The sequence below is a fragment of the Podarcis gaigeae genome (assembly GCF_964106915.1).
Source record: "Podarcis gaigeae genome assembly, chromosome: 1".
Taxonomy (NCBI): Eukaryota; Metazoa; Chordata; class Lepidosauria; order Squamata; family Lacertidae; genus Podarcis; species Podarcis gaigeae.
This window is the reverse complement of record NC_139678.1, coordinates 82,595,336-82,616,733: the sequence shown is the minus strand read 5'-3', so window position 1 is coordinate 82,616,733 and position 21,398 is coordinate 82,595,336. Positions and strand designations below refer to the sequence as shown.

Below are 21,398 nucleotides of genomic sequence, written 5' to 3'. Positions count from 1 at the left end.
TTTTTGCAGCAGGAGATTAAGACGGTGACCCCAAATAAAGTGTTATGACTTATTTATTCATCGAAAGCATTACGAATTCACCCCTTAGCCAAGAATGCTCTCACAGCTGCTTACAAAAACCAGTCGTTGGTCCCTGCTGAAATATCATGAAACAGTGAGCAAACATTTGAGTCCTCTAGAGTTCTTCATCCAGCTGGATGTGAAGCAAGCAGTACTCTTTTTTTGTTGTTAAAAAGTGTGACACTTACTGCGACAACTCCATGGTGAGTACCGGCACCTATTTTTCTAGAGAAAAAGCACTGTGAAACGTTATGGGGGGGGATGCTGGCAATGTTGGAGCCTAATCTAATGAAGCCTACAATCGCCTTCCATGTTCCACTTCAAGTCTGTGGCTTCCATGTAAACTCTGTTAGCTTTGGCATCAAGTCTCCCATTTCTCCCCACCCACTTCTAACCCCCAGCTTGATGAAGAATTCTGGAGAATTGCAAAAGCTTGCTCATTCTATCACAACATTTTGAGGTGGTTTTGATGGTGGATTAAGATCTGCTCTAAGCTTCTTGCTCAGCTCAGAACCCAACAGAAAGCAGTATTACCCTGCCTCTGTGTGGGCAGGACATCCTCTCATGAACACCTGCACCCATGACAGGAAGTGAAGTGGCTTCCAGGTTCTTGCCAATTCCTCTCTCAACCCCAGACTGACATGGCTTCAGCCCCAGCCCAGTGCTACCAAGAATCCACTAAACTCCTCTTCCTCGTTGCTCTGTGGTGTGGTAAGTTGGGCACTTTCCATCCTTAGATATCCCTGTTCATTGAAATATGGAATAAACAGTGCTGTGCAGTGGCACTTCTCTGGCTGAGCTCTCTCCCCAGGGACAGCTCTCTCACATTCCCTCCCTGATTTTCTCATTTTCTTCTCCTCAGCTTTACTGAGTGGTGGAGCCACAGTGAAGGTGACCCAGGAACCACCCTTTGCCAGCTCCTTCCAAGGGGGGAGACAGGAATTCAAATGCTCACTTTCTGGCGGCAGCAGCAGCACCTACCATTTCTTCTGGTATCGCCAGCTACCCGGAAAGAAAGAGCTACAGCCTATTGGGACCTTGTATTATCATGGTGATCAGCTGCAGGAGATCTCTGATCACAACCCAAAGGACTGGCTGAATGGGAAATGGCTGGAGAAGGGGAAGAACATGAGTCTTGGTCTTCAAGATCTTCAGCCTAGTGACACAGGGCTGTATCTGTGTGCTGTAAGGGACACGGTGAGACAGACAGGAACTGCTGCTGCTGCAAAACTGAGCGCCAGCGTCAAACAGCCCCAGCTCCTCCCTTGTGCTGCTGGCACATGCCCAATATCATGTACATACAGTATCACTTCCCACAACTAGTGGGCATGCTGGTGCCATCATCTGCCTCGGGGACACACAAGGCAGCTCAGTGCACGCAGCCTCACTCACGCAGGGCCGGTGCTGAAAGCAACCCTTCCACCAGTGCAGAATTAGTACCACACAATGGGTTTAGAGATTAGTTGCGTTCATGTCAGAGGAAAGCCTCCTGAGACTTCCTCCATGCAAGCATGGTGAGTGGCTCATCCACAAAAAAGTATAGGCTACCACTGTAGTGCTTTGCACTAGGAACTGGAATAACGAGGGTTCAAAACCTACTAAAATGCTGTTGGAAAAGTATATGCTATTCTTAACAGTCCATTACAAAGGTGTGGAATGGATGCAAAGGTGTAAGGGGTAATTCTAGACTCTGGACTTTATGAATCTTACAGAGCTGTGGCTGGAAGGGGTGGCATAGTTTAACCAGGGTTCCTGCCCTGGGTGAAGCTTCTAGAAGGGCACCAATGAGGCTCCCAGCCTCCCAGCATGTCTGGGCTTCAGCTGGAGAGAAAGATGAAAAAGTGAATGGCAGCCACAAGCTCCTTCCTTCCACTTTCCCAATGAAGCTGAAGAAGGTTCATTTACAAGGTGACACAGGGAGAGAGAGAGTTGTAATTATTATTATATCTATATGTTTGTGCTGAGGAGAGCCCAGGGACATGCCATCACCATTGTTGTCATTGTTTTAACCCTCATAGCAGAAGGAGATCAAAGGAAGGGAAACTCAGTGCAACTCTGTGCTCAGGGGCAACAGTCAGGTGACTAAATAGGGTTGCCATATTTGGAAGAGCAAAAAAGAGGACACATTTGCTGGCTTCTACTTTTAACTATGACTCTCATTTTGCATACCCATGAAAAAGAGGACATATGACAAGCCCAGCCACAACCATCAACAGAAGAGGTGCAAGCCTTATCTTTTGGTTCACCCAATTGCTCTCAAATAAAACAGAAGTCCATATCGTGAACAGGCACTTAAAGCAAGACACACACACAGAAGGGTTTATTCATTTATTTCACTTATTTATAAACCACTCAATCATCCAAGTTTCAAAGCGGTATACATAAAGATTACAATAACAAAAATATACAGTGGATAAGCCCAAATAATCCCCTCACTCCTCCCACACCTATCTGCCGACCCCTCCCACCCATACCTATACACTCAATACCTACCTTCAATACCCACTACCTTTCCCCTCCCTCACCCTTCCTACAGACCTGCCCAATTCACCCTTACAATCTTACCCCAAGTACACACCCCCATCCTCACCCTGCCAACCCCCACCAGCCCTACACAGCCACACAGATCTCAAACCAAAATAGGGACTTATTTACTATCACCCTTTTAGAACCATGACACTAACCGAAACAGCACCCACTCACCCCTTAACTTAAGTAATTCACAGGCAAAACAAATATAGAACCAGTCTAAGGGTGGCGCCAGAGCGTGCCATGTAAACATCACACCCCTTTTACCCAAAACCCCACAATGTTGATACTACGACTAATAATCCATGCGCCACAGAGGCTCTCAATGTTGTCTCACTGACCATCTCCTATCCTAAGCGACAGGGGGTTCAGCCTGTTCTTAAACAGGGTTTTCCATGTCACTCAAGACAGCCCAGCACCATATTACAGGTCGGTAAAGCCTTGAGAATGGGAGAGGCTCTAGCTCCTTTGTTGACATCATGACAGGAGCTACACCTCTTAAAGCAGGGCAACTGAACCTTTGCATCAGTCACTTCCAGAGGCCTGTTTATTGAGCATTCATCTAGTGAGGAGGTTATACAACAGGTTGTCAAACAATTGTTACCCCATACTTTCTAGTGGATTCCCCCATTGCTTTACTTATCTCAGAAAGTCTGATTGTCTTGGGGTGGGGGGAAGAAGCAAGTTTGTTATTATGCAAGAGTGCCAAATCCACTTGCATGCAATAATTTGCAACTGAATCCCACCTGCAGAACAGTGAGTCTGCTTACTAGAGACCCTTCCAGCAGGGAATCTCATACTGTGCTTTGAAGCTCCCACATCCGTCTTCCCTGCCATATTTCTCAAATTAGTCTGGATTTCTTGCCGGGAAGGAAAGCTCTCTCTTAAGGTTGTCAACTAACACAGAAAAATGCTATCTGGAATTTAACTGTGTATCCTATGAAATATGCATACACTTATTGCAATATATATATATAAATCTCAACTAAGGTGCGTTTTCCGAGGATACAGATTGAAAGAGGCAGTTTCTTAAGCGTCAGGAAACTTGCTCAAATTTAATATGCCTTCTGCTCATTGCCAGAAAAGGAAAAGCCATTTAAAAATATATTGTATTCCTCAATTTTGGGAAAACAAAATTTTCCTATTATAGCAACGTACAAAAGGGCTTCAAAAATGAACATATTCAACTTCCATCACTATTATGGAAACACTTGTTTTAAAATATGTGTTGACATGTATTTCAACCTAGCATGCATATATATATATATATATATATATATATATATATATATAACTAATGCTGTCACTTTCAGCTGCCTGTGCTTCTTATTGACAGGAGTTTGTTAGCATGTTTTTTTTATTTAAAAACCCCCACACAGAGTGCAAAGCATCTGCTAGAGTAGGATGCAAACTGTTAGGAAAAGTCATCCTTATGTTTTGCCTTTAACATCTGGCACAGAGGAGACAGCCACACATCTGTATTGCCTCTCCAGCAGCAGGGTTCTCAAGCCAGGCATCTTCCTGCTGGTAGTCTGGAGGAATTTTAATCAGCAAGCAAAGCTTTGATAGATCAAACCTATTAGCCCTGAACCAGCTGAAGTTAGTCACAACAAACTGTTGCTCCTGTTGTTTCGATGGGACGATACAGCTCAATTCTACTTAGCTGGCACTGAATTCCAGTTAATTGAGTCGGACTCACTCTGCATATTAGAAAGGTCTACTTGAAGGAGACTAACTGACCACATTTGTAAGTTCCCTCAGATGAACAGAAGCAACTTTCTAGTGAACGCACCGAGGATCTGACAGTCAGAACTACTTTTTCACTTGAAGAGTAATTTAGCAATCAGATGTGTTGCATTGGATCCGGACTAAATAAGTGGTGCACAGTGGCAGATGTTGGACTGTAAAATTTCAACAATGCCCTGTGCAATGCCAGAATTGGGTACCCCACCTCTCACCTTCCGTTGTTCATCATTGTCATGGTGCCCCTGTGGCAACCTCTCAGCTCAGCACCCAGTGCAGGCCAATCAGTTGTGCTCCCCTAAATCTGCCTGTGCTGTGTGTTAGTCCCACTGAAATCCGCAGTGCCTGCATTATTATTATTATTATTATTATTATTATTATTATTATTATTAATACCCCACCCATCTGGCTGGATTTCCCCAACCACTCTGGATTTTCCCAACCACTCTAGTCATAGTTAACTAGTCCTACTGATTTAAAGGGATTAAAGCACATGAGGGGTTTCCCTTCCATCTTTACTAAGGTTCCAGTCTAGATCAGGCTCCTCCTTTCACTTCTGCCCATCCCCATTACCAGGCAGAGGCTTTCCTCTACCTTCTAGAGGAAGGTAGGTCTGCTGGCATGGCCCCCAGCTTTCCTATTCACAGAACTGTTCACTGTGATCATCAGCCTGATCTTTTTCTTTTTTCTTTTTTTAGAAGGCATGGTCGTTAAGTCAATTGCCCTCTCATGCTGGGGCTGAGCAAACCATCAACTGCCCCATATACTGTCACCGGCATATGCAGTGGTGGCTGATGTCCATTAGGACTGGTGGAGGTAAAGGGATGGAGGCCAACAGTAGGTGGAGCTAGAGCCAGTGACAGGAGCCAATGACTGGCAGAGCAAATTAATTTTAGTTATTCCCCCATCCTCCTCCCTGCTGAGTTTTGCAAAGGTAACAGAGAGACTGAGCAGAAATAAGTTGACAGACGACACCACCCTCTGGACTGGTTATAAGAAAGAAGGCAGACAGTGGAGGCACTCTGAGGGCCGACTGAGGTTGGTGGGGCAGAGCCCCACCTGTCCTAATAGACCAGCTTTTGCTGCATACACAGTTTTGAAATGATCCACCAGTTGCCATGAAAGGGATGGGAAATGTTGCATGTCTTCACCAAAAACATGATTTCCTTTTGCTCCAGCAACACAAAAATGCACCCAGTATTTTCTATTGCCTTTGGGCCCGTGCTGTGTGTTACATACACAAATATAACACAGTCCTGCTGCAAGAACCAGGCATCAACCCTATGCAGAAAGGAGCTCTGAACACGGCACAAAATTTGCAACTCGCCTTGTGCTCTCTGCTCTCAAACCTCTATCATTGTGCACCCAAAAAGGTTGCTTCATTTTCCATCCAGATTATGACAGGGACACCCTCCTTTGCAAACTTGCCACCAGAACTGAATTCTAATGCTGTTTTATTTGTCTCCTTCCACCCTTTCCTTTGCCACACACTCACACAACTAGAAAGGCATCAAGTGTCTGTTCAAAACACTTTTGCATATAATTGATAATGTTTATCGCTTTATTTATTAATTAATTGCATTTAGGTCCCACCATTTTCTCCAAGGAGCTCATGGTGGAGTCCTTGGTTCTCCTGATTCTCATTTACTCCTCATAACAACCCTGTGAGGGAGGTTAGGCAGAGAGGCAAATAAGAGGCTGGCTTGCATATAACGCTGTAAGTAAAATGTTTTAGATTCCTTCCTCTTTAATAAACCTGCCTGTTGCATTGAGGATTCTTGTCTCTGGCTTCCTTTTTTTCTCTACATAAGCTGCTAGTACTCTGGGAGGCCCAGTGTCCCAACATATAAAAGATCCTCTACATCTTCAAGTTGCATTCCTGTGAGAATGCAAACCCTCACATAGGGAGAAACACCTTCACCACATGTGTTAGAGAATAATGTTACTATTACAGAACAATGCTAATTGAACTGTAGTGAGCTGTAAATTCTTTACAGTGGTACCTCTGGTTACATACGCTTCAGGTTACATACACTTCAGGTTACAGACTCTGCTAACCCAGAAATAGTACCTCGGGTTAAGAACTTTGCTTCAGGATGAGAACAGAAATCATGCGGTGGCAGTGCTGCAGCAGCGGGAGGCCCCATTAGCTAAAGTGTGCTTCAGGTTAAGAACAGTTTCAGGTTAAGAACAGATCTCCGGAACGAATTAAGCATGTAACCAGAGGTACCATTGTATTTGTATCAAGAGAGCACTGAAATGACAACAAGAAACTAAATCTAAAAATGACTTGTCATTTGGTCCCTTATTTTATACACACATACACAGACAGGGTAGGAGAGAGAGAGAGAGAGAGAGAGAGAGAGAGAGAGAGAGAGAGAGAGAGAGAGAGAGAGAGAAGGAAACCACTGGCATCTGTTTTTCTCCCACTGGCAGTTGCTTCAAGGCTGAGATGGCGGCAGGGCTGCCTCAGTCCCGCTGTGGGCTCTTCCAACACCTGCTCTTCTCCCTCTGGGCCCTGCAGGGTGGTAAGTACCTGGCGTAAGTAAATGGCAAGGGCACATTTGGGCCCTCAGTTAATCTTCAGATGCCACTTCCAGGACTGTCTCCCCTTTGATTCAAGGTGTCCACAGTCCCTGGCGATCTCTTACTAATTTACAGGACATCGTTTCTCTCCTCCTAGGCCTCCGAACCAGCGTCTCTGGAGTGAAAGTGACCCAGCACCCACCACTGACCAACAAACCAGAGGGCGAAACTGTGGAGCTGAGCTGCAACGTTGATGTAGACAACTATCAGTTCTACTGGTACCACCAACGCCCTGGACACACAAACCTAAAGCAACTTGGGGTTATCAAACCATTTACGATTAGTAAGGGGGACACATTGGAGGAGAAACCAGGTGGCGAAATAGATAGTCGTCTGAGTGGCAAACGAGACGGCAGAACAGCAAATTTGAGTCTCCAAGGCCTCCAGCTTAATGACACAGGGCTGTATCTCTGTGCTTCAAAGGACACAGTGACTGTGGCAGCCCCAGGAGCTGTCACAAAACTGACTACCAAACAACAGTACGTCTCTCAACGTGCTGCTGAGAAACACATCCTCTCTGTGTATGAGGGGATGCCATTAAGGCATGTTGTGTCCTGGGGGCCCACTGTCCAGCTCTGTACAAATTGTCTCTGCCTGTTTCTCACACCTAGAGAGCCAACAGGAGCAGTTCAAAGGCCTTAATGGGGAGACCTACAACCCAAATTTCTTCATGTGCCTGAGAGTCATGAGGCACAATTGTGCTGCATCTGCCACCCCAATAACCCCACACTTCACACAGATCCTTACTGATATTTCATTTTCTTGCTACAAACAGACTTCTCTAGTCCCTGCTTGTCTCCAGTGGTGGTTGGTGCCCGCTGGGTCTGTCAAGGCATAAGGCAGAGAGGGCAACAGAGACAGAGGCAATGACAGGTGGAAATTCGTCTAGTTTTGTCCCCCGTCCTCTTCCCTGCTGCGTTCTACAAAGGAAACACTGAGGATGTGTACACATTACCAACTTAATATGCAGCCAGGTCGTTATTTTTCTCAGTGCAGATCAAAGCTGGTTGCAGGGGAGGGGGGAATTCACCAAACACAGTATTTCATAAGAAACAACAGGACGGATACAGGAAAAATATGGATAGTGGCTATTCTTGTGTGTCCACTGCTTATAAGACCGATGTTGGGAGTGCACTGGATGCAGAGGAAACAGGAGGGTGCACACAGGGTGAGACTAAGGAGGGGGAAGCTGATAGCCAGACACCCACCCACCCCTCAGATTGGTTGTAAGTAGGAAGGAAGGCAAGTGAGGGCTGGCTAAGGGCAGACTGAAGTTGGTGAGTCACTGTGCCCCATTTACCCTAATGGACCACCTTCCACTGCTTCTCTCCCACTGTCTGAAGCCCACAGGAGCTATAATGCTCCTTCCCAGTTTCTGATTTGATCCTGGATCATCCTGCCTTTCCTTAGGATGTCCCTATTTTTATCTGAAGGTATGGAGTTATGTGGCCCACCGAACCATAAAGATAAGTTAACTATACAACTTTTAGAAGACATCTGGAGGCAGCCCTGTACAGGATAGTTTTTTAAATAAAAAAATGTTTATTATGCTATTATATATGTTTGAAGCTGTCCAGAGTGGCTGGGGCAACCCAGTCAGATGTGCAGGGTATAAATAATAAAATAATATGAGAAATGAGGTTGCAGGGAACCAGGCAGACGGCCTTCTCGGTAGTGGTGCCCGCCCTGTGGAACACCCTCCCATCAGATGTCAATGAAATACACAACTATCTGACTTTTAGAAGATATATCTGAAGGAAGCCCTGTTTAGGGAAGTTTTTAATGTCTGATGTTTTATTGTATTTTTAATATTTTGTTGGAAGCTGACAAGAGTGGCTGGGGAAACCCAGCCAGATGGGTGGGGTATAAATAAATTGTTGTTGTTGTTGTTGTTGTTGTTAACCACATTTTCACTTGGCTCACATTCCCCCAGTCAAGGCTAAGTTGATTTTAAAATTCACAAAAAACAGAACTGAATTAAGATCCAGTTTCATACTTCAGGTGTTTCCTAATGAAGAGTTTTCTGGAGCTCATTAACACTGAACTATATTTATAATCTGGACATTGGGCAGTTTCTTAAATATATCAGAATAGTTTCAAAGTTGATGCAATGGTGTAAATTGCTGATTGAACAGATAACTTTTACTCATGATCTGTGCCAAGCTGCCTTTGAATGGAAAATAGAAACTAAACATAAACACACACAAATCAAATCCGCCATTGGTGTCCTCCTTTAGGAGAGGGAGGGAGGGAGGGAGATGGAGATGGAGATGGAGATGGAGATGGAGAGGGAGAGGGAGAGGGAGAGGGAGAGAGAGAGAGAGAGAGAGAGAGAGAGAGAGAGAGAGAGAGAGAGAGAGAGAGAGAGGAAACCAGCAGCATCCGTTTTCCTCCCACTGGCAGTTGCTTCAAGGACGAGATGGCAGCAGGGCTGCCTCAGTCCCGCTGTGGGCTCTTCCAACACCTGCTCTTCTCCCTCTGGGCCCTGCAGGGTGGTAAGTACCTGGGGATATGAGGCCAAGGGCACATTTGAACACATTGACCTATTATTTAAAAACCACTTGCAGGACAGGGCTAGTTCACTGACCGTCTCCCTTTTGTTCAGGGTGTCCACAGTCCCTGGTGATCAACTATTATTCATTGATGGAATATAATTTCTCTCTTCTTAGGCCTAGTTACCAGCAACCCTGGAGTGAAAGTGACCCAGCACCCACCAGTGGTCAGCAAACGGCAGGGTGAGACCCTGGAGCTGAGCTGTGGCGTCAACCAAGCAAACTGGTTTTTCTATTGGTACCGCCAGCAACCTGGAGAGCCAAAGCTACAATACTTTGGGACGTTCAGCACCTATAGTAGCGATTTAGAGGATGACACAAAAAGTAGCCTCGATAGTCGGCTGAGTGGCAAACGGAAAGACAATGAAACAACTTTGTACCTAAAAGACCTCCAGGTTAGCGACACAGGGCTGTATCTCTGTGCTTCAAAGGACACAGTGACTGTAGCAGCATCAGGAGCTGTCTCAAAACTGACTACCAAACAATAGTACACTTCTTCATGTGCTGCTAAGAAACATGTCCTCTCTATAAATTAGTGGCACATTTCCCACTACAAACAGGCATTGTGTATATTCAGGGCCCACAAGGAGCTCTGTTCAAATAGTCACTGTCTGTGGGTCTGTCAGTCTCTTTGCTTCTCTCTCACACACACAAGCACAGCTAACACAAGCAGTCCAAAACCCCTGATTCAGAGATCTATGCCGCACATGTGTGAATCACAAGGTGCAATCCTGATACTTCTGCCTCCCCAACAATTCAGCTCCTCGCACAGAATCCTTGTTGATGTTTCTGCTCATTTTCTTCTTGCTGCAAGAGAGGGGAACCATGTATTGAGATTCCTGCATTGCAGGGAGTTGGGCTAGATGGCTCTCGGGTTCCCTTCCGACTCTACAATTCTATGATTCTATCTCCCTGCTCTCAAATGCAACACTGAGGGTGTGGGTGGGTGGATGTGTGGACTGGCTGTAAGTAAAGAAGCAGGCAAGTGAGGTCAGGCTGAGGGCAGACAGAGGTTGGCAGGACACTATGCCCCATTCACTCCAATGGGCCACCGTCCTTGGCTTCTCTCTCTCTGAAGCCCAGAGGAACCATAATGCTTCTTTAACAGCTGCATGAGCAGCAAACAAGCTGCCTTTTTCTGGTATGGGAGTTTCAATGAAGGGCAAAGCTTCCTTCGCTTCTTGCCAGTCACATGGCAGAAGTTGAAAGAGCTGGCCACACCTTGGGGGTTGCCATAGATCATAGTTATTTAAATATATAAAAAACAGTTTTACCATTAATGAATTGGTGTGAATCAGTGGTTTAATAGATGACATCTTGCTCATTAATTTTGCCGAGCTGCCTTTGAATGGAAGATAGAAGCTAAATAAAGAGAAAAGGTCTCCCTTTAAATCCTCTTCACACGAGAGAGAGAGAGAGAGAGAGAGAGAGAGAGAGAGAGAGAGGAAACCAGCAGCATCCGTTTTCCTCCCACTGGCAGTTGCTTCAAGGACGAGATGGCGGCAGGGCTGCCTCAGTGCCGCTGTGGACTCTTCCAACACTTGCTCTTCTCCCTCTGGGCCCTGCAGGGTGGTAAGTACCTGGGGATGTGAGGCCAAGGGCACATTTGGACCCTCAGCTAATTTTCAGGTGCCACTTCCAAGACAGTTAGTGCCCTTATTGTCTCCCCTTGCTTCAGGATGCCTCAGTACCTGATGATCATCTCTCACTGACAGGACATCATTTCTCTCCTCCTAGGTCTAATAACTAGCATCTCTGGAGTGGAAGTGACCCAGCACCCACCACTGGCCAACAAACGGCAAGGCGAGACCCTGGAGCTGAGCTGTGATGTCCATCAAAATACCTATCATTACTACTGGTACCGCCAACTCCCTGGAGAGATTAATCTAGAGCACCTTGGGACTGTTTACTCTACTGCAGACAAAATGGAGGAGATTCCAAAAAACGATCTGAACAGTCGTCTGAGTGGCAAACGGGTTGGCACAAAAGTATATTTGTACCTAAAAGGCCTCCAACTTACTGACTCAGGGCAATATCTCTGTGCTTCTAGGGACACAGTGATTGTAGCAGCACCAGGAGCTGTCATAAAACCAAACAATAATACGTCTCTCCATGTGCTGCTGAGAAACACGTCCTCTCTGTACATTAGGGACATTACTTTCCGCTACATATTACTAGCGAAGCATCTTGTATACTTAGCGCCCACTGGCCAGCTCTGTACAAATAATCTCTCTCTCTCTCTCTCTCTCTCTCTCACACACACACACACACACACACACACACACAGCCAACAGTGGTGGATCAAATATCTCATGTGGAGACCCATATGTCTTCATATGGCTGAGTGTTACAAAGAACAATCCTGTTGGTTCTGCCACTCTAACAAACCCTCTCCTGCCCCCCCCCCACATTGTTCTTTATAATACTGCTTATTTTCTTGCTGCAGCTGATCATCTCGGCCCTTATCTATCCTATTGATCTCTGCGCTCAGAAGGTAAAGGCCTCTTGCAGATCCCATGTTAGCAGGAGGTCCATTCCACACCACAGAGGGATCAGACTTTCCTTGTGGTGAAAGCTCTCTCCTGTTTGATATCAGGCAGGTGCCACCTCTGTTGTCTTTTTGGCACCTTCTAATGAACTTCCTTTTTCAGCAAGCCTTTTAAGTAGAGAGATTTCCCAGTTTCCATCTGTATTGGAATTGCATCCAGATGTTTTATCTCTGGTGTGTTTGCCACCACTTCACATTTCAGAAGAAAACTCTCAGCAGTTCACAAACGGAACTTTGACAGCAAAATGTTTAAGGGGGTGTCAATGAAATTATTTATTATAAAATTTGAATACCATCCTTCATTTGTAGATCTCAGGGTGGCTCACAGAAATTACAGCTCAGTTAACTAGAGGATCCCATGAATTGGCAGGACTCTCTTTGCAGCTCTTCAGTCTCATTCATGCTGCCCAGCCCAAATATCTACGTTTCGAAATTTATTAAGGCTGACAAGGGCTAATAGGAATTGTAATCCAAAATATCTGGAAGACACCCGATTAAGAAAGACTGCACTAAGTTTTGCCAGTTCTCTCTCTTGAGACACACTGCCTTTTAAAGAGGCGGCTGATAAATCCCTGAATCTGTTTGAGGTACAGGAGTCCTGCCATGGAGAACTGCAAAAAGGAAGGGGTACCTCTGTGCTTACTTATAGGAGTGAGGTCCACTGAATCTAATGGAACTACCTTCAGGGGAAACATGACCGGATTCTAGAGTTTCTGCAAAGTATTCTACCACTGTGCTATACAGGGGGTCACTGTGATGCAATCTCAGGGAGTGCCTTTACAAAAACCTTCTGCCCTAAGAAAAATGAAAACGGGTTCCTTGAAGGGTCTAGCAAAACAAAAACAAGAAAAAGGGGGGGTGGACACAAGGAAGAAGATAATTAACCCTTTCCTCCCTGAAATTATCTGAGTTTGTGTTGTATTGCTTATTAAAAGAGGTTATAGACACTTAACTCTTTCATTGCCAGCTGTTTCACTACGCATATCCTTTGTTTGGTTCCAAAAGGGTGTAACCAGGGAGTCCAGATGTACTTAACTCCACACGGAATCAAGCTGCCGAGCAAGTCCTATTGAAATCGGAGCCAGTAGGACGCAAACAGAGGATGGGACTGAGGAAAGCGCCGTCCTCTTAATGCTTTTGAGTGTCAAGTCAGCTGCAGCGGCTAAAGACACAAGAGTAAGATCAGTAAAAGTAAAGTTGGCAACTCTACTTGGGGCTTGAAGAGTGCCTCCCGAATATATGCATTTCTGCACACATTTACTCAGAAGTAAGTTGTGTTCAGTAGGGCTCACTCCCAGCTATAAAGAGGTCCTAAGACGCAACCTTAAGTGCAGATGTGGACACCCAGCAGAGCGATCTTTCGAATGGGAGGCAGAAAGGTTTGAGCAGGGAGCAGATTCTTGCTGGAGAAGTAAGTTGAGAAGAGACTCCGTGTCCCCTCCCTGCAAGAGAGCGGTGTTCTGCAGCCACGAGCGAAGGAGCAGTTGCTGCACGGCGCCTTCAGGGCTGCGGAAAGAAGGGCGGCTGGCTACTCGGCTGGACGGAGCAGGACTTGACTGACCTCCTAGCAGAAATGGAGATCCGTCTGGGATCAGGAACGCCGAGGCGAGGGGCGACTGTTCAATCCGGAGCGTTCCCGACTGACAGACGATTGGAGAAACGAGAAGGAGGTGGCGGGGGCGCAAGTGGGCATCATCGGCTGGTCTGGTCCAGCAGGACACTAGAGTGAGCCGCCTCAAGTGCCTCTGGTGGTCGAGGGACCGGGCGCGAGGGAGCAGGCTGCTGCTGGGATTGGTAGGCGCTGCCGGAAGAGCTGGGAGAGAGTTTTTGTGCGATCGCGTCCCGCTGTGTCAACAGCGCCACGATGATACACGCCGCGCCCAATACTCGACGGGAGCCTGGAGGAGGCGATGGAAGGGTCAGGGAATGGGCAGCAAACCCAAGCGGCTGCCCCCAGAGAAAAAACCCGCTGTGGGGCCATCCTGACAGATCGAGGTGCTCCGGAGAGGTCTAGAGGGTCTCTCTCTCGAGCGAGATGCGTTCCCAGCTCTCCACTGCACTGGACGGCCGCGAGGGGCTTGGGCAGCCCTCGTCCGGCTGCTCCCTGGCCGCCTTTGGCTTGAAGCGCCGCCCCAAAGGGCGCTTCGCCGTCGGAGAGCAAAGAGGGCCGGAGGGCGAGGAAGGAGCCGTCCCGGAGGGCCGGGAGCAGCCGGGAAGATTTTGCAAGGGGGGCCCGTGAGGCGGCAGTGCTGTGTGAGCAAGCTTACTTCGCGGATACTGGGACGCAGCTCATAGTCGAAGGTCAGTCGGAAAGCGCTCGCGTCCACCTTCGGGGTGGGGGGGAAAGCGGGGAGGGGGCTCTCACCTCCACGGCCCCCCCACCGGCCACCTCGTTTTCATTATTTCCCATTAGAGCAAGGCTGATTCGGTCTCTTCGACGGGTGGGGCGGCGGCAGAGGATCCAGATGGGCAGCAATTGGGGTGGGAAGTTTATTTAGATGGGGGGGGGGGATTCATGACAGTCCCTTCGAGCCAGATCGGCTTTTCTCCCACCCAAGGCACAAAATCTAACCCTCCCCCCGCCCTAGTCACTCTGCTCCTGCCTCCTTTCTCAATCCTGCTAAAAAAAACCCCACAGATCGCCAGCGAGGGAGCCCAGATGCAACCACTGTCTCAAGTCCCAGTTCTCCTTAAAAAAGGGGGGGCACGTGGGGTGGGGGTTAAAATATCGAAAAGAGTTTCCAATTCGCTCCAAATGGCTGGAGTGGAGGAATGGATGTTTGCATTTTCTGCCTTGCAACCGTTCTAAATAAATATTTGGGGCTCGGGGCTGGGGGTGGAGATCCTAACCATCCCCAAACAGCGTCATTTTATACCACAGCCCATCAGGGAGTATTTAACCGGGTCAGAGTCCAAATGCTCTGGGCACAAAAAGTGGATGCAGTAGAGAGAGAAATTTCCCGGATACAAGAAAGTTCCCTGAGCAGCACTACCACCACTTGCGGGGCGAGCGGGGGGCGGGAGCGAAGATTGCAGTCCGCTAACAAAGCCAAAATTTACTACAAAAAAAATTCCTTCCAGTAGCACCTTAAAGACCAACTAAGTCAGTTCTTGGTATGAGCTTTCGTGTGCATGCACACCTCTTCAGATACTGAAGAAAATTTACTACCTTCGTCATGGGAGCCAATGAAAGCCTAAGCTCCAGAACAAAGAAGCTCTTTCTCGGCATCCAGGAGGACTAGAATCTTCAGAAAGAGATCCATTACCTGGAAGGAGGAAGGGAAACCAGGTGGGAGGTATACCTGCTGGTTTCTGTTAGTATGGTGAGGTTTCCTCCGGATCCTGAGAGCGGGGACATTGAGAGTCAGCTGAGCAAATTGTTTCAAACCAGTAATGCTTTATTATTTTAGACTTAATTTGGCCTTATGGGCTCCCCACAGCCATGTGCTACAGTTGTGATGCACACAATGTACACTTCTCTTCAGCGGTCCATGATTTACAACATTCCTGATAGGTTAGAGTGAAACCCAAAGAAAAAGAAAATACTCTGGTTAAAATAGAACTACTCAGACCATGTGCAGTTTCACATTTTTAAACTTGCCTGTATAGCACCACCAACATTACAGGAATAAAGGAGGTTTTGTTGCTGCTGCACAGCTGGCAATAAGTACCGTTTTCTCGTAGAAAGTGATTATGCAGTAACAATAATTGTGTATCTACATGACATGCTTGGGAAGCAACCCCCTGACTTAGGCTATGTACATACCATACACTTAAAGCACCCCCAAAAACGCCCCAAACAATCCTTGGAACTGTAATTTAAGGTATTGTGAATTATACTTCCTTGAGGGGTAAACTACAGTTTCCAGGATCTTTTTTTGGGGGGGGGGCTTCCAATGCATGGTGCATACCCAGGCTAAAAAGTCTGATTGTCTTTAAATTAGAGTAAGACAGTGTATATGTGTGTTCAAAGGCAGGCACAGCAGAAAGAAACAGATAATATCACAACTGAAGCAAAGAGGTGCCACCTTTAGAAAATCACATATCTGGGTTAACTAACCTTAGCTTCAAAAATCCTGTTTCTCATGTATTTTATAGACCTCCAGGCATAGCATTGAAGCCTATGCACATGAATTAAGATTGCCATTGCATCTTTTAAATCTCCTTTTTAAACCACCTTTTTTGTTTTGTTTCCCAAGTTGATTAAAATGGTATAATTAATCAGCATCAAGTCATGTGGAGTAAGTGCTTATCTGTGGGTTTATTATAGAGACTTTTAAGGCACCAAGGGCAGCCTCACTGTGAACAGGCACACTCATTCCCCAGCCACCCACAGTCCTGATCACAGGGCTGATCAGCTTGGGCCTTCTGTTTATTACATGCCCTCATGGAACAAAGAAAACATCTTCTCCCTTTGCAGATGAAAATTGTCAACGTTCACAGCCGACTGTCCATCTTCTGGGTCCCGTGTGCCACAAGGACCATGTCACACTCGTGTGTGTGGCCCAGGGCTTTCCCTATGAGTGGCCCATTGATGTGAGTTGGAAGCGTGATGCGAAAGAGGTGACTCGTCTCTCTTTCGCCACCGACCCCGTCCGCACCCTGAATAATGGCACATGCAACTTTGGGGTTTCCAGTCGCCTGAGCATGACAGCTGCAGAGTGGCAGGAGAGGCATGTGTACTCATGCCACGTGAGACAAGGGAACATAGCTGAGGCTGAAGAGTCGATGGAGAGGGAGCCGAGCCAGCAGCCAGGTAGGCAAGGACTAGGATGGAGGCACTTACATGTACCGGGTTGGAGATCCTACATAATGGGGGAAGTAGCCAGAAGGTGCCCTCTTCCTCTTGGTGGTCAAAGGTTGAGAATACAGGGCTGATTAAAGGGAAAGCAGCAAACATTTCTTCAGGAGCAGATGGTCAAAACAGGGATGTTTTTCTTTGCTGTTTTAGTTTTCTGATTAATATTTTTTTTTATTTTATGATGTTGCCTTAATTTGGATTTGTGTATGGTCACCCTGATGGATAAACAAGCAAACAAAGATGGGGAGGGATTGGGAGATAAAGTTTTATCACAACTGGAGGCTGATTTCCCTAAGGGTTCAGCATTTCTGCCTCTCCTAAATGGTTGTTAACTTTAATGTATGCTAGGTGTTGAAAACCTTCCCACAAGAGGCATAGTGCCCAAGGTTAGTTCTGGAAGCTGAGGCAGAAAATCCTACAAACAACTCTCCCTGAAGTACAAACATAACAATAATAAATTAAAAAATGAACAGTTTGCTGCCCTTTCATGACATCCAAAATTAGCAGTCTGAGGCAGCTGTTCTACTCTGTCTAATGGCAGGGTCAGGCAGCCCTAATATATCCTATTTATTTATCTAAAATATATACCATGTAATTCAATAGAGCCTTCAGGACAGTTTACAAAAACAAATGAAGTATCCATAAGGTTCTAGACTTCATTTTTTAATGCTAGGGTGGAAACTGCAACCAGAGTGGTGCAGGCTCTAGTTATTTCCCACTTGGACTACTGCAATGCGCTCTATGTGGGGCTACCTTTGAAGGTGAACCGGAAACTACCACTAATCCAGAATGCAGCAGCCAGACTGGTGACTGGGAGTGGCCATCGAGACCATATAACACGGTCTTGAAAGACCTACATTGGCTCCCAGTAGGTTTTCAAGCACAATTCAAAGTGTTGGTGCTGACCTTTAAAGCTCTAAACAGCCTCGGTCCAGTACAACTGAAGGAGCGTCTCCAACCCCATTGTTCTGCCCGGACACTGAGGTCCAGTGCCGAGGGCCTTCTGGCGGTTCCCTCCCTGCAAAAAGCAAAGTTACAGGGAACCAGGCAGAGGACCTTCTTGGTTGTGGCACCCACCCTGTGGAACGCCCTCCCGCCAGATGTCAAGGAAATAAACAACTATCAGACTTTTAGAAGACAACTGAAGGCAGCCCTGTTTAGGGAAGCTTTTAATGTTTGATGTTTTATCGTGTTTTCAATATTCTGTTGGGAGCTGCCCAGAGTGGCTGGGGAAACCCAGCCAGATGGGCAGAGTATAAATAATAAGTTGTTGTTGTTGTTGTTGTTGTTGTTGTTGTTGTTGTTGTTAGGGAGTTTGTGCTCTAAAAATGCCAGTCTGAAATGTCCGTCTTGGTGAAGGTGAGTGGGCCTCTGACTCTCTCTATTTTCTCTCATGTCAGCCTCAACTGTCTTGGAGTTTCAGAGCAGCCTTCATACAGGGCAGCTCATTTTCCTGCTCCTGGTGGTTAAGAGCTTTGCCTATGGTACTGCTCTGGGAATCTACACAGCCTGTAAGAAGAAAACAGGTACGAGACCCATTTTACTTACTGAAATCTGAAGGGTACAACTTCCTTGGCCACAGGGAACCATTGTTCATGTATCCAGAGGCCCTGCTAACATCCAAAGTATATAATGAAAGCCCCTACCCACTTAGTTGGAACAATTTGGCAGTATATATGTAAACAGTAGGAGTGTGCAGCAGGTTTGGGAAGCTGCCTGTTGTGTTTTGGAGCCACTCTGTGTCATTCCAATTTATTAATTATTTGGGACCCAAAGAGATTTGTTAAATTTGTTTCTTACTCCCCATCCAATACAATAGGGAAGTTAAAAACAGCTATAACTTGTTTTCCTTTCATTTCTACTAAAAGGAAAACAAGTTATAGCTGTTTTTAACTTAGAGTCGATTAAGACTACCAAATTGTAGGCAGGAAAAATCAAGGTGTTTTCATGCAGGGCATCTTTACATTTTGATTTTTAAAAGGGGGGGACAAAGGAAAAGTATACAGTGGTACCTCGGGTTAAGTACTTAATTCGTTCCAGAGGACTGTTCTTAACCTGAAGCACCACTTTAGCTAATGGGGCCTCCCGCTACCTCTGCGCTGCTGGAGCACAATTTCTGTTCTCATCCTGAAGCAAAGTTCTTAACCCGAGGTACTATTTCTGGGTTAGCGGAGTCTGTAACCTGAAGCGTATGTAACCTGAAGCATATGTAACCCGAGGTACCACTCTATTAAATTTTCAGATTCTACCAGAATTAGATGGAATTTGCAAGCGTGGCCATAGCTTCTAAGGGGGTAAATAGCCTGGCAAATTTCAGAACGATAGCTGCAGTGGTTCTGCAGCTGGGACAGGCTTTAGTATTTGGGGATAAGTACAAAAGGAATGATGGGGGGAAGATCATGAATTTACAGGAAATATTGGAACAAGGAAAATGTCACCCCAAACAGGATCCCATTACCCCAAGGGTCATTGATGTGAGGTGCACTCCCCTCCCCATTTTTTTAGGGTATAATGGAGATTTCTCTATTAACATGCATTGAAGAATGAGTAGATCCATGGGAACAAAACAAACACTGTTTTTAATCCCTCACCCAAACCTGTCCATCAAAACAAAAGATCCCTCTGCCAACTCTGCATTCCCTCCCCTCTTGAACTCTGAGCATTTCCCAAGCCACAGAATGGTTCAGAATCTGTTTTGGCTCCGAGATGCCTTGTTAATGGTGCCATCTAACTCTGAAATTTGAGAACCTTCCGCACATCGCTCTGCTTTGCTTCATATATCACTGTACGCACTGAGTTGATGGAGCATCCTGCGCTGATGATCATTGCCTTGCTGAGTTATTACCTCTGAATCCCTTTCTTTTATAGGTCTCTGATGGAGCTGTGGAGAGGCTCTGTGTCTTCCTGCTGGTATTGAAGCATTAGCTCTTTCTCCAGTCAAGAAACTTATCCGCTTGCAGCTGGAGGCCATTCTCAGTGTGGATCCTCAATGTTTCTTCTCTGACGTTTTCCCATCTTCCTTCTCATCTGCTCGTCAATCTTGAGGACCTACATTGGTCACTTGAAAAACTGCTGAATTCTTCCTTTCCTTGAGCAAATTTCCTGTGTAACAATAAACAGAACTAGATTTTATTATCTCCGCATGACTGTGTTGGGAATTACTAATCCAACAAGATGGGAAGCTTCTCTTGTGCACCTTTCCTCATTGCTGCATCTCTGTTTTGGGGGAAGACACAGAAGCAGCTCCTGTTAAAGGTACACAACCTCTCTCAAATGTTCATGTTTCCATCCATGAAATCCCACCCATATCTAATTAATTCTGGGATTGTATGCACTGCACATGTTGGATGTGGGCTGTAGTGGTTCAGTGGTAGAGCATCTGCTTTGTATTTAGATGGATGTCCAATATCCAGGTGGGGCTGAGTATGCCCCCTGCAGGAAACCCACAGAGAGCTGCTGTCAGTCTGTGTAGACTAGACTCACTTAGATAGATGGACCAATGGTCTTGTTGAGCATGAGGCAGCTTCCCTATTCTCCTGCGTCCATTAATCAGTTTATTATTATTATTATTATTATTTATACCCCGCCCATCTGGCTGGGTTTCCCCAGCCACTCTGGGTGGCTTCCAACAAAATATTAAAAATATAATAAAACATCAGACATTAAAAGCTTCCCTATACTGGGCTGCCTTCAGATGTCTTCTAAATGTCCAATAGTTGTCTATTTCCTTGACATCTGATAGGAGGATGTTCCACAGGGTGGGTGCCACTACCAAGAAGGCTCTCTGCCTGGTTCCCTGTAATCTCACTTCTCGCAGGGAAGGAACTGCCAAAAGGCTCTCGGTGCTGGACCTCAGTATCTGGGCAGAATGATGGGGGTGGAGATGTTCCTTCAGGTATACAGGACCGAGGACATTTAGGGCTTTAAAGGTCAGCACCAACACTTTGAATTGTGCTCGGAAACCTATTGGGAGCAAATGTAAAATGGGCCTGCAGCACACTGTATTCCAAGGTCTCAATAGAAGTAGCAAGGGAAGGAAGAGTGTAGCAGCTGCATGAGCAGATTCCCCCAAACATACTGGAGCATTTTATAGATATAGATAGATATCTAGACATGCATGCATACACAAGCATCAGACTATGCTTCCATCACCATAGTCAGTGGGGATGAGACTACAAAGGGATACTTGCATTAGAACTGGTGCAGGGAAGAGGCAGGTGGTGGGAGAAATTGTCCTAGTGGAAGCCAGTAAGGTGTAGTGGTTAGAGTGTTGGACTAGGGCTGGGAAAATCTAGGTTCAAATCCTCACTCTGCCATGAAGTGCACTAGGTGACATCAGGCCAGTCAGCTTTAAAAAGTTGTTGTAAGGATAAAATTGGGCTGGTGCGGGGTTGGGGCAACATTGAAGAAATGGTTTGCCTGCCCATCTCAAGGCCAACAGAGAAGGCACCAGCCCAACCTGCTTTTGGAGGGAGTGCCACAACTGGGGCATAGGTTCCTCGGCTACAAAATGGAGATGAGTCTGAGACAAGACCAGTTTTGCCAAGTGAGTTTGTGGCTGAAATGACATTTGAACTGG

General features: G+C 46.2%; 2 protein-coding genes across 5 annotated transcripts; both read left to right on the top strand.

The window, feature by feature from the left end:
* The first annotated feature begins 340 nt into the window (after positions 1–340).
* On the top strand, positions 341–19,962 carry LOC310846403 (immunoglobulin lambda-1 light chain-like). Of its 2 annotated transcripts, none has more exons than XM_083742843.1 (6): positions 341–771; positions 7,016–7,347; positions 14,259–14,319; positions 16,439–16,774; positions 18,220–18,345; positions 19,688–19,962. In XM_083742843.1, the coding sequence occupies exons 1-6, from the start codon at positions 702–704 to the stop codon at positions 19,693–19,695; spliced, it is 933 nt and encodes a 310-aa protein (XP_083598969.1). In that variant the 5' UTR covers positions 341–701; the 3' UTR covers positions 19,696–19,962. The 2 variants fall into 2 exon arrangements, with proteins under 2 accessions (XP_083598969.1, XP_083598968.1); XM_083742842.1 differs by lacking the exon at positions 341–771 and adding an exon at positions 6,752–6,860.
* Positions 9,207–13,590, top strand: LOC310846407 (uncharacterized protein). 3 transcript variants are annotated; one of them, XR_014565280.1, is made up of 4 exons: positions 9,207–9,413; positions 9,588–11,042; positions 11,208–11,446; positions 12,612–13,015. XR_014565280.1 is itself a non-coding variant. In XM_083742853.1 (4 exons), the coding sequence occupies exons 1-4, from the start codon at positions 9,338–9,340 to the stop codon at positions 13,051–13,053; spliced, it is 411 nt and encodes a 136-aa protein (XP_083598979.1). In that variant the 5' UTR covers positions 9,207–9,337; the 3' UTR covers positions 13,054–13,590. The 3 variants fall into 3 exon arrangements, 1 of the variants encoding a protein (XP_083598979.1); XM_083742853.1 differs by lacking the exon at positions 12,612–13,015 and adding an exon at positions 13,024–13,590 and having other exon boundaries at positions 9,588–9,653; XR_014565281.1 differs by lacking the exons at positions 9,588–11,042; positions 12,612–13,015 and having other exon boundaries at positions 11,208–11,690.
* Positions 19,963–21,398: the final 1,436 nt, after the last annotated feature.

Bases quoted from the DNA above. Each gene is read 5' to 3' on its own strand.
- LOC310846407 (XM_083742853.1), top strand. From the start codon at position 9,338: ATGGCAGCAGGGCTGCCTCAGTCCCGCTGTGGGCTCTTCCAACACCTG. The intron at 9,654-11,207 runs GTGAGACCCTGG...CTCTCCTCCTAG, and splicing joins AGTGGTCAGCAAACGGCAGG to GTCTAATAACTAGCATCTCT. The intron at 11,447-13,023 runs GTTGGCACAAAA...TGGTTCCAAAAG, and splicing joins GTCGTCTGAGTGGCAAACGG to GGTGTAACCAGGGAGTCCAG.
- LOC310846403 (XM_083742842.1), top strand. From the start codon at position 6,785: ATGGCGGCAGGGCTGCCTCAGTCCCGCTGTGGGCTCTTCCAACACCTG. The intron at 6,861-7,015 runs GTAAGTACCTGG...CTCTCCTCCTAG, and splicing joins CCTCTGGGCCCTGCAGGGTG to GCCTCCGAACCAGCGTCTCT. The intron at 7,348-14,258 runs GTGACTGTGGCA...GGGGCCCGTGAG, and splicing joins TCTGTGCTTCAAAGGACACA to GCGGCAGTGCTGTGTGAGCA.